General features: G+C 46.5%; 1 protein-coding gene across 1 annotated transcript in view; it reads right to left on the reverse strand.

Annotated features, from left to right (window-relative positions):
- Window positions 1-500: 500 nt before the first annotated feature.
- The window catches only part of LYRM4 (LYR motif containing 4), a gene marked incomplete at both ends in the record, with an annotated part of 157272 nt that continues 144776 nt past the window's right edge, over window positions 501-12996 (reverse strand). The window contains one exon of the mRNA XM_080710718.1: window positions 501-569. Within this exon, the coding sequence (XP_080566844.1) occupies window positions 501-569 (69 nt within the window). The remainder of the gene's footprint in view (window positions 570-12996) is intronic.

Raw genomic sequence — 12996 nt, forward strand, 5'->3', positions numbered from 1 at the left:
TTTACCTTACTTCCCCCCGAATCTCCCCTGGTGCCTGGACCTGCCCTCATAGAGGGAGTTCTCATCTTGAGACGGGCCCTCCCCAGGGCCTTCTCCTCAGCCCCCACCTCAGCAGTAAGTGCACGTGCTTCATGGTAATGGGTTTATTTGTGCAAAAGGAAAGGGAGACAGTTTATTGTCAAGAAACAAAGTCTGCAAATGCTCTATACACATGGTGAGAGAGCTACCTGGTGGGGTGTGGTGGGTGGAGAGGAGACACAATAATACATAGCATTATTTTAAGTGGCCTCCAGCTCCTCATTCTAATACTTGAACCAATGAGACACAGCCACCGCTTTCCTCTAAGGCTGCAATGGAAAGGAAATGTGACTCAGTCTATCAGCTCCTACAAGGCAGAAGAGCAAGAGGCTATTTTGAGAGGATGTTGGGAGCCTCTGGTCAGCATACAGAATAGATGCTACAGGTGGTCCACGGCTTGCTGGTGGCTGGTTCCCGGCTCCCTAGGTCCTGGGCTCCTCTTGATTCTCAATAACAAGCTTGTCGGTTGAATAGAGTTGGCCAATATGGACCTGAAAGCAAAGAAAAGACACAAGTCAAGAACCATGGGACTCTATGGCCTGTGATTGAGCAGAAGGGCCATCTGTAACATTTAAATGCACCTGTATTTGCATTTGCATTAAATGACAGGGCTGCTCCTTTTTGGAAACCACACTGGGGGCCAAACTCATAACCAGATGTGCTTTTACTAGTTCCTTGCACCATCCACTTCCCAATACCCTTGCTGGGAAGAGTTAGAGATCCACAGTCATCACTTTTCCCTGAAGCAGCCGGTGGCCAGCCTTAGTTTCCCGGGTTGTTCAGAGCCAGCGAAGCCATTCACCAGGCTTCCTGGCTGCCAGCTGGAGGCAGAGCCATCCAAACACTTGCACAGAGCCCCACCGGTAGGGATTCACTTCCTTTAGAAGGGCTTTTTTGCCCAGGAGAGGCTCTTGGCACAAAGCCCACATGTGCTTCGTCCATGCTGCAGTAGAAAGGTGTTGCGTTAGGGGATATTCACACAACGCTCAGCTGTGACCTCAGTGAGGCTGAGGGCAGGCGCCTGTGTTCATGCACCTCCCGCCTTCCCTCCTCTTTCCTGTTTCAAGTGTCCTTTTCAATTAAGTGTCTCTGTTAAATAAATGTTCTCATTGTTTCAGATGGATGCTGGAGCCATAACCCGGGGATACTGCCTGTCCTTCTCTCTGGAACCAAGGGTCTTTGTCACAATTTTTCTCTAAAGGTGGTTCCTGAGTGATACTTTTTATATTTTTTGAGATAAAGAGATTTATTTCTCCACAGTGAGAGAGACCCCTGGGTGGTACTTTTTTCTTAGGAACAAGAAGAACTGATGAATAATTGGAGCATTGGGCAATCTGCCTGGACTTGAGAGCACTGGCCACTCTGTGGGCGATCTGGGGCGAGTAGCTGCTCTTCACAAAAGCAAATGAGAGAAAACTCCCAGGGTCGGCGCTGCCATCCAGAGTGGCCAGGGGTCAGAATTAAAAACCTCCTGTCTGAATGCTCTAGTTTAAAATAAAGGCCCTGGACCAGGGGAGAGGGTGTCTTTACAGAGGTCCCTGTTAGATAGTGGCGCTCTTCCAACAGGTGTGGCCCCAGTGACCACTGGAGCTTTGCACTTCCCCAGGCCATTTGCTCAACCTTCTGCCTGCATCTGCATAGGGCATCCTGAGGATAATTAGTACTAGTAAGTATTACTGTGGTACTAAGAGGAGCCAAGGAAGAGGGCATCCTGAGGATAATTAGTACTAGTAAGTATTACTGTGGTACTAAGAGGAGCCAAGGAAGAGGGCATCCTGAGGATAATTAGTACTAGTAAGTATTACTGTGGTACTAAGAGGAGCCAAGGAAGAGGGCATCCTGAGGATGATTAGTACTAGTAAGTATTACTGTGGTACTAAGAGGAGCCAAGGAAGAGGGCATCCTGAGGATAATTAGTACTAGTAAGTATTACTGTGGTACTAAGAGGAGCCAAGGAAGAGGGCATCCTGAGGATAATTAGTACTAGTAAGTATTACTGTGGTGCTAAGAGGAGCCAAGGAAGAGGGCATCCTGAGGATAATTAGTACTAGTAAGTATTACTGTGGTACTAAGAGGAGCCAAGGAAGAGGGCATCCTGAGGATAATTAGTACTAGTAAGTATTACTGTGGTACTAAGAGGAGCCAAGGAAGAGGGCATCCTGAGGATGATTAGTACTAGTAAGTATTACTGTGGTACTAAGAGGAGCCAAGGAAGAGGGCATCCTGAGGATAATTAGTACTAGTAAGTATTACTGTGGTACTAAGAGGAGCCAAGGAAGAGGGCATCCTGAGGATAATTAGTACTAGTAAGTATTACTGTGGTACTAAGAGGAGCCAAGGAAGAGGGCATCCTGAGGATAATTAGTACTAGTAAGTATTACTGTGGTACTAAGAGGAGCCAAGGAAGAGGGCATCCTGAGGATGATTAGTACTAGTAAGTATTACTGTGGTACTAAGAGGAGCCAAGGAAGAGGGCATCCTGAGGATGATTAGTACTAGTAAGTATTACTGTGGTACTAAGAGGAGCCAAGGAAGAGGGCATCCTGAGGATAATTAGTACTAGTAAGTATTACTGTGGTGCTAAGAGGAGCCAAGGAAGAGGCGAGAGCCGTCACACCATCTGCAAAGGAGGCAAAAGTAGAACGGAGATCTGCTTTTATTTTCTACTTGCAAGTGAATTCCTTAATTAAGAAAAAAGACCTGTGGTGGTGATGGTGGGCAGAGGATCCTAGCACAATTCAAAATACCCACACAATGAGCTTGCCCTTGTGTAAACAGAGAGAATATATATTACACACACACACACACACACACACACACACACACATATATATTAATATATATATATATATTTTGCTCTCTTGGGGACTGCATCCACGGCCTTGAGTGCACAGGGCAAGTGCTCTACCACTGAGCCACACTCAGCTCTTTTGATTTTGAGGCAGTTGCCAGGCTGGTCTTGAACCTGAGATCCTCCTGCCTCAGCCTCCCGAGTAGCTGTGATGACAGGCATGCACCACTGTGCTGCTTAGAGACTACTTTCGGTATAGGTGGATGCTGTAGGCCTGGGCTGCTGCGCTTCTCCTGAGCTGCAGGCAATGCTGATGCTGCTGGCATATGGACACACTTTGAACAGCAAGGTCAAAAACCATGGTGAGGCTTGAGATTAGTTGGACAGGGTTTCTTTTCTTTTCCTTTTTTTTTGTTATTTATTTATTGGCTGGGCTTCTAAGGGATCGTACAATCCTATCAGTGAGGGCAGGGACTAGCTTGGGCCTCCCTCCTGACAACCGGGAAGAGGTGCTGGGTGCACTGGAGCCGGATGACCCCTACAACAAAAAAGAGGAAGAACAGTGATCTTCCTCACACTGAATGTTATATATGGCTTTATTTCATATATTAACCTCAGCAGATGTATGGGTACACTATCAAAATATTTTTAGAAAAGAAAGGCTAAAATCCCAATGATTCTTTAAACAAACCCAGGGTTACTATTTTGGGGGAAATGTGACCATAGTTAAACTAGATTAAATACAAATGATTTTGTTTTAACAACACAAATGGTTTGGTTCCTGGGAGTCTGTTTTACATTAGGCGATCTCAGAGGGTTCAAGAGGAGCCCTTCCTGAAACTGTCTACAATTGCACACCCCTCGAGGGCTTGACAAGGCTCCAGTAGCAGGCAGAAGCCGGGAGACGACATTAGGAAGTGTGTGTGTGTGTGTGTGTGTGTGTGTACGCACGCGCACTACTAGGGAATGAACCTACACCTCCAGCTCTACTTTATTCTTTTTTTGTGTGGTACTGGTGTTGGAACACAGAGGCAACCTTAGCCCTATTTTTATTTTTGAAACAGTGTCTCGCTAAGTTGTGGAGTACCTCACTGAGTTGCTGAGGCTAGCCATGAACTTGTGATTCTCCCATCTCAGCTTCCCAAGTACTGGGATTACAAGTTTGTGTCACCACGCTTGGCTAGGAGGGACTCTATTAGAGTTGTTCTAAAATGGAATGGGAGCTGGGCATGGTGGCGTACGCTTGTAATCCCAGCAATTGAGAGGCTGAGACAGGAGGATCGTGGTTCAAGGACAGCCTCAGCTACTTAGTGAGACCCTGTTTCAAAATAAAGAATAAAAATAGGGCTGGGGAGGGGAGAAGGAAGGGAAAAACAGGGCTAGGTGTGTAGCTCAGAGGTAGAATGCCCCTGGGTTCAATCCCCAGTAAATACAACAACAAAACAGAAAGGAAGGAATGGGAAAACAAGGCTGGGGATGTAGCTCAGTGGCAGAACACTTGCCTCCCATGCGCAGGCCTCTGAATTCAATCCCCAGCTATAAAAAACAAACATACAAAACAAACAAGCAAACAGCAACAAAAAAAGTGGGTTGCTTTCGGAAGCAGCAAATTTTCTGTACTTCTAGAGAGCAGAAAGTACAGATGAAGAAGGAATTTATATGCCAGGCAGGGTTTGAACCAGCTGGGGGCCTTCCAACTCTCAGCCTCTGTGAGTAAAGGCATCGTCCAAGTCTCTGGGGTCCATCTTGGATGCCTCTAGTAACAGTCATGTGGCTTCTGAATGTCCCAGTGTTGATCCAGCCAGAAAGACACTGGGCAAAGGGGCTGGAACACTGGCTGTGGTCCTGGCTCTACCATTTGCACGGTGACATTCTTCATGTCCTCCTCTCTAGAGCATCCATATTTTGTAAAATGAGGGGCCTGGCCACTCCTGAATGATTTTTTTTTTTTGGTACTGAAGATTTAACCCAGGGGCCCTGTATCTCTCAGCTATACTCCTGGCCCTTTTAATTTTTATTGTAAAATAAGTTCTAAGTTGCTGAGGGTGTAGCTAAATTGCTGAAACTGGCCTGAACCTGCCATCCTCCTGACTCAGCTTCATCTGGGATTGCAGGTGTGTGCCACCATGCCAAGCTCCCAGGTGATCTTTATCTTCCCCTGCTGTTCCCAAGAGTCTTTGGTCTCTCAATGAAGTTGATGGATGTCAAGAGGAAGATCTGAGGTCCCTGAGCCAGTATGGGGCCTCCATGGTGTGAGATCCCTAAGCAGCTGGTGGGAACCCAGCCAAGGGTCAGTTACTGCAGACATGGAGGAGAGAGTAAATGCTGAGACAACTGAAGGTGTGACTGGCTTCCTTCCCCCTCAGAAAGGGCGGCTTTCTCCCTTCTAACCATCAGCTCCTAACCACAGGCCAGCAAGTCAGGGAGCAAAGCCGGCTCTCCCAACTCTGCAGCCCAGCGAGACCCTCCACGCACACGCGAGTCGGTCCTACAGCCTGCTGAGGGAAGTGTTCAAGCTCATGTCTGTGCTCCATCCCCCCATCCCCGCTTTGGGAGCCCCTCTGAGGCAGAGCTGATGCATGTGCACCTCTGTGTAATACAGCTCTTTCTTGCAGGTGAAAGGCTGGTCACCCTCAGCACACAACATATAGGAGTTTGCTGAGCAAGAGCCCCAGCAAAGCCTGGGGGGGCAGCCTCAGCTCCAGCTACCCAGCGGCCTGCACACCCCTTACACTGTGATTGCTGCCTGCAGGAAGCTCAGTGTTTAGGAGGGTGGACAGGCAAGAAACAAGATGCTGCTGGCTGAGGGTGGAACACAGGGTTGGAGGATAGAGAAGCACCAGTCAGCCGAGGGGGTTAGTTAGGGAGGGCTTCTTGGAGGAGGCGGCTCTCGGGTGAGGCCTCAGGGCAGCAAGTTTGGGGGCTGAGAAGCTGGAGCTGGGGTGAGAAGCACCTTCTAGGAATGGAAAAAAAGGCCCTTATGAGGGTGGCCGGTGGGGAAGCATGTGATGGGTGGGTTTGGACCTCTGAGGCTGTCAGAGATAGTGACAGACCATGAGTGTCGGGTAGAGGAAGCAGAAAGGAGAGAGTCAGGGTGGGTGGGGGGAGGGATAGATCCTGGACACCAAACTCATCTGAGGGATGTGAGGTCACTCAAGTGTTAGAGGAATGACTGACTCAAAGACCACTGGTCCAGGACGGCAGGTGGGGAAGAGGACGTAGCCAGGGGCCCAGTAAGAGTGTAGGGGAGAGAGGATTCCAGTTTGAACTGGGGTAGGGCAGCGGGTGTAGACAAGCATAAAAGGACGAACCGACACTAGCAAGATCAAGACCCACAGTACAGATGCTCCAAGAATCACTGCCCTCATTTTTTGATGAGCAATAGAGGCCCGGAGGTCAGCACATGGAGGAAAAAGGTCTGAATCCTCTATCTTCTGATGTCTGTCTAGTGCTCTTCCAAAAATATGGCTCCTCTGCTAGTTGCCCAAACAATTCTTTGTAACATGAATTAAACCCCACTTTAACAGCTGAAGTAACTGCAAAAGTAATGAGACTATATTATTATGATGAGATAATCATACTAGATAATTGTGGCCTAGTACTTATTTCTCCTTTTTCCCCCTTTAGTACCCCCAAAAAGGTTCCACTGGGAGTAGAACCCAGGCATTAGTATCTCAAAAAGGCTTCATCTGGGGTGGAACACCAGCATTTCATCTCTGAACTATATCCCTAGTCCTATATTGTAATTTTTTATTTTGAAACAAGGTCTCACTAAGTTGCTGAGGCTGCCCATGAACCTGAGGCCCTTCTGTCTCAGCCTCCCAAGTACTAGGATTACTGGTGTGCACCACCATGCCAGGCTCTCCTTTTTCTTTACTGGGGTCATCTAGAAGTCTACAGTGGCCGGGTGTGGTGGCGCACGCTTGTAATCCCCGCACTTGGGAGGCGGAGACAGGAGGATCACTGGCTTAAGAGACCCTGTTTCAAAAATATAAAATACGTCTGGGAGTGTAGCCCGGTGATAGAAGGGCTTCCAGGAACCCCAGTACCACCACCAAAAAAAAAAAAAAAAAAAAAAAAAAAAAAGTAGAAGTCTACAGTTACAGTGTCCAGCCCTCTCGCAGCTAGAGGGTTACAATGAGGTACCAGATAACATCAAGGTTGGTGGATCTGGGAAAGTTCTTTAAGCTTACAGTACTTTAAATTCACACCACTCCCCCCACCCCCACCTGCCTCCTTTCTTCCTGGAATATGAAATGGATGGCAACCTGTACCACTGAGAAATAAGTTTGATATGGGAGTCACCCTAAGGTTGGAGAACAGGAAGATGGTAATTAAATCATGAGAAACGTGGAGTTGCCACACTAGCTCTGGGCACCTAACTGCCAGCTTTCTTTTATGCAGGAGATAAGTCTCCATTTTTTTTTTTAAAGCTACTGTTATTTGAGTTTCTTGTTACACAGCTAAACCAACTCTTTTTTTTTTTTTTTTTTGGTGGTAATGGAGTTTCTGGAAACCCTTCAACCTCCGGGGTACACTCCCAACCCTATTTTTATAGTTTTTTATTTGGAAACAGGGTCTCTTAAGCCAGCATGGCTGGCTTCGAACCTGTGCGATCCTCCTGTCTCTGCCTCCCAAGCACAGAGATTACAAGCGTGTGCCACCACGCTCGGCTAAACCAACTATTAATTTACTTGAATGCACATTAGCAGATCATGTTGATGTTTCCAAAGCTTAAAAAAGTACATATGAACTTTATGAAAATTGTCTTTTTCTCCCTAAATATTTAACTGCTTTATGGAATGTGGCTATTAATATTTTAGTATTTTTCCATCTAGTCTGTTAATTCATCCATGAGTTTAAATGTATGTGTATACACAAACACATAATATTTGCATTTGAAATTATATTTTCACTTGCTTCATATTATACTTATATTTATTTTATTAAAGGAATATTTAAAATAACTATAATATTTATCGTAGATGCATCATAATTTCTTTAATCATCTCTATATGATGAACTCTTGGACTATTTCTGCTAAATTCTAGGATTACCCCTCATACATAACTCTTCGAGTGCATCTGATTTTTGTTGTTTATTAGGTTTCTAGAAGTGGAGCCATTAGGCACACAGGTATGAAGATTTTTAGGGTTCCCGAAGGATCTTACAAAATTACTTTCACAATCTGTTTGTCCAGCTGCTGCTCCCTCTGGTGGCCTGTCTGAAGGCTTCAGTAGCATGTGTCCTGCAATAGGACAAATGTGTATGTCCCCACAATGTGCCTGGGTGTGCACTGGTTACAGCAAAAATATGGGATGCTTCTGCTGTGTGGTCATCTACTGAGTTCCTAACAAAAGCCCCCTTCTCAAAGTCCACTCACCTAGAGGATGGAACCTCTGTGGAAGGGGTGCAAGATACAGCTCTGTGTGTGTGTGGGGAGGTGGGGGCTGAGGGAGTTGATGCCCATGTAAAAGCCTCCAAGGAAAATCACTCGGAATGAAGGGCTAGGGAGCAATCCAAAGAGCCAAGCTTCAGGAAACTTGAAATTAAAACACACCAACCACTTTAGAGCCTACTTGGTCTGAAGTATGAATTTAATTTTTAAATTTTTAAATTTAATTTTTAAATTTTTAGCTCACGCTCACTGTCATTCTTTTGCAGGACTGTGGACAGACTCTAGAGCCTTACAAAAAGCCAGGCAAGTGCTTCACCATTGAGCTACACTCTCAGCCCCTAAAATATCCATTCAGATACAACAATTCTATCACTTCTGGAGAAAAATGAATGTGATCAGATCTTAATAAAGTTAGTGGCATTAAGAGGACATACAAATGAATGTCTATCTTTCCAGGACCCTTTACTATTCTGTCTTCTATGAGCCCATGGGCTCTTCCGGACTGCCTTGAGTCCTGCGGTCTTCCAACTTCTGTGTCTGCCTAGGCTACCAAGAAAGGCTGGCTGTATGTCCACTCCATGAAAACTCACCCACCAGTGATTGACGCTTCTCTGGTCCCCTCTGTAGAAGGGGCTCTTTCCTCCTGGGAACACTTTTTGCATATAGGGACCATATAGGTGATGTTCACATGGCCCCTGTACTATACCCTTAGGTAACCCTGTCTCATTTCCCCTGCATAAGTATCAGGGATGCTGAGAGGAGGCAGGAGGGGATGCATTACTTGACACAGCTGCCTTACAGTGTGGTTTACAACAGTGGTACAGTCAAGAGCTGAATGATGTTTTGGTTCATGACAGACTGCAAATGTGACCTTAGTCCCATAAGACTATATTGCCCAGTGACTTTGTAGCTGTTTTAGTTTGCATAAATACAGTCTATGATGTTCTCACAGTGATGATACTGGCTAATGACATATTTCTTGGGATATATGTATCCCTAGTCGAGTGATGTATGATTATGCTCGATAGCTAAAAATATCAGTGTCTTTTATTTCGTGACCATAGGCTTTATGCTCACTCTTTTTTCTTTTTAATTTTGGTATTGAAGATTGAACTCAAGAGCATTCTGCTCCGAGATATACTCCCAGCCTTTATTTTTTATTTTGAAACAAGGTCTTACTAAAACTTGCTGAGGGTCTCACTAAGTTCCTGAGGCTGTCCTCAAGCCTACAATCCTCCTGTGTCAGCCCCTCAGTACTGGGATTATAGGCATGTGCCACCACACCTGGCTTCTATACCCACTAATTCTAAACCCAGACCTGTGAGTGTCCACAGAATGCCTTGCTGGGGAGCTGCTACTGGAAATGTGGAACTGATGAATTCAAGTCCATAAAAATAGCAATATGACCACTTACTGAACAACAATGTCCATTGACTACTAAATAGAATCAAATGATTTAAAGTTGGCTGGGCAGAGGGTTTAGGCCATAATCCAGGGCTATAAGAGATTTACCCAGAGCAATTAGAGAAGAGGTAAGGGAAATAATCAGTTCATACAAGGAGGCAATACTAAAAGTTATCTCAATGAAGGCTAGAGTCCAGGCTGTACATTTTTGTGTAATAGCCCTGTTGCATTTATTTGGCTTGTAAAGTTTGTCAGCACACACTGGGAGGCCAGCAGGGATCGATGCTGCAGGGCTAATGACAGGGCAGGCTGCTCCGAGCTGCAGGTGAGAGGGGCTAGGAGGGAAGTGAGGAGGTGCAATTAACAGCTCCAAGCTGCAGCCCCTCCAGAATCCCAGATGAACTTCACAGCCATGTCAGACTATTACTGTGCATAAATTGGTTGTTAAAGCTGATCACACTTTTATTCTATAAACTTTACAAGCTGGCATTTGAGTTCATTAGGAAAATACTCAGATTATTCAACTGTAAGTCGATGGGCTGACTGGATGGCCTAGAAACCTTTATGAGTTCTGTGATTCATTAGACAAAGAACATGCTGGGAAGAAGGAGGATTCAAGAAAATAAAATTGAGCCCGTTGTTTCAGATCTTCATTTCAACTCTTGGGAAGCAATACGTACTCACCTGTCCTACATATCTCCATGGCCTGAGACATAGAGCAGCTGGGGACGGGGTGGTGGAGAGGCCTGGGAAGGGAACGGACCCAGCTCTGGGCAGGGATCTGAATCCTGCTGCTGTTTCCTGCTCATTTCAGGGTGGTGATAAAAATCAAATGAGCTAGTAGACATGAAGCACACTTACCAGCACCCCCAGCTACACAGGGCCCACACATGCGAAGTGTCTGCTGGGAGGATCAAGTAAGATCAGTGCCAGCCATACAGCCAGGGCTCGTTAAATGTTACAAGCACAGCACTGTGCGTGGCCTATCTCTGTCAAGTTGGGGGTCGGGGGGTTCCAGACACTGACCTTAAGAATCTCAACAGCCCCTCACCCTTTAGCCTGTGAGTCTGCACTAATTACCCCCCAGCCCCAACTGGAGAGAGGTGCCAGTGATGCCTGAGGCCACTACTGTCTTTTTAATTGGGCGCACTGTAATTTTACATCATATTGGGGTACAGAGTGTTAGAAAAATATATACACACTCTTGTTATCTTCCCATGGGTCCCCCACCCCCACAATCTCCCTGTCTGCCATGCACGTACCTGCTCTCTAGAGGACCTGGGTGCTTGTGGGTGTTTCTGTTGCTGGTCTAGACCACTGCTCAGGGTGGGAGGCAGTCATAAAACGAGACAGGCAGCTCTCCAGCACACTCCCCCACTCTGGTGGGGCAGGGCAGAGTGGGCCACGTGGGGATAATGTACATAAACAGTGTCAGCCACTGGCCAGGAGTCCCCTGGAGCCCCGTGGAAACATTGCATAAGGCTCGGTGAGATGAAAGGATCCCAGCAGAAAGCCATTCACCTGACCCTCCTGGGACTGGCAGAGCTCAGGACCCAAACATCACATGTGAGTAAAACCTAGAGCTCCCCCCTCACAGAGACAAGAGAGCCCCAGGCACACAGCCAGAGATAACGTCCCATCAGAGGTCACGCTCCTGACCGGGCAGAGACCCAGGCTCCTCTGTACGTCAGGCCCTGAACTCAGCGCTTCAGGTCACCAAGACCGGAGCAGCAAGGCCAGAGTGCTGGCCCCGTCATAATCAGTGACAAGGTGATGCAAAAGCTTGGGCAGATCCTTCCTGGGATGTGTGCCTGAATGAGCAGGTTCCTGATTATATGTTGTTTCCCTGCTCTGGGGAATATTTTTGACAGCTAGGCTGTCTCTTGCTATTTTATAAGGAATACCTCTTCCAAGGTCAATCACCCATGGGTTTTTTTTTTAATACTTTTATTGGTGCACTGTAATTATACATCATGGGTTTAAAGTGATACAAAGAGCTGGGCATAGTAATGTGCTCCTGTAACCCAGCACTTGGAGGCGGAGACAGGAAGATTGCAGGTTTGAGGCCAAACTCAACTGAGACTCTTAGCACCTTGATGAGACTGTTTAAAAAAAAAAAAAGGTCTGGGTATGGCTAGTAGGTAGAATGTCCCTAGGTTCAATCTCCAGTACCAAAACAACCAACCAAACCCTCACACCCCCAACCAAGTAGTAAGCGGATACACAAATATATCACTTGATGTACTTCCTTCTGTGGTTTTAATACTTGTTTCAGATAAATAAATGTGTAGGCAAGCTTGGCAGAACCCTTTGAGCTGGTTTACCTGCCACTCCAGAACATTCTGGAGACTTTGGTTGGTTTTGCTTGGTTAGACAGTGCACAGACTCGTCACCCACACATCACTGTGTGATTCTACACACTCCTGACTTGGGCTTCTACAAAGCGCCACTGGAGGCACTATCACCGTGACAGTCACAGTTTCAGAGCACTGACCACGCACGGCAGAGCCCTACCTAGTCAAGTCTCCTTCCCCATGGAAGTGACAGTCTAGGCTGTGAAGAGCTTCTCAAGTAGGAACTGGAGAATGTGCCTTTTTTTTTTTTTAATTCAGGCTTGTGAGATGTGCTGATTTTAAAATATGACTCTTTAAAAATATGCCAGGTTAGCTGGGCGTGGTGGCGCACGCTTGTAATCCCCGCCCTTGGAAGGCGGAGACAGGAGGATCGCACAGGTTCGAAGCCAGCCGTGCTGGCTTAAGAGACCCTGTTTCCAAATTAAAAATATATATAAAAAATAGGTCTGGGAGTATAGCCCAGAGGTAGAAGTCCCCTGGGTTCCATCCCCAGTACCACCAAAAAACAAACCAAAACAAAACAAATAAAACAACAACAAAAAAGCCAGGTTGAGTTTGATGCTTTCTGCAGTTGTCTCTATAAGAGACAACAGATGCTCCTTTCCCTGGTTGTGCACACGGCCTCTCAAGAAGTTTCTTTTGGGTAGTTCCACACCCAACTGTTTCTGAATAGATGCCACGATTGGTGGCAGCTGTCCTACCTCTGCCCTCGTGGGCTGATGTCAGTCAGGCACAAGCAGGAAATGGTGGAAAATGAGAAAACAAGCAGGAGATCACCATCTGTAGCTCTGTACAACTTGCTCTTTTTCCTGCTGAGCACCAGAGCAGAAGATGCTCAGGCCTGCTTTTCTTTCCAAAAGCTGCTCTACATTCCTTTGCTTGTACAGTGGTCACCAACACTCTCTCACTCCCCCAGGGCCAGGGAGCCTTGTGGGAATGATACTGTACTTCAAACAATATAGGGGTCACAC

This window comes from Muscardinus avellanarius (genome assembly GCF_963383645.1).
Source record: "Muscardinus avellanarius genome assembly, chromosome: 14".
NCBI lineage: Eukaryota > Metazoa > Chordata > Mammalia > Rodentia > Gliridae > Muscardinus > Muscardinus avellanarius.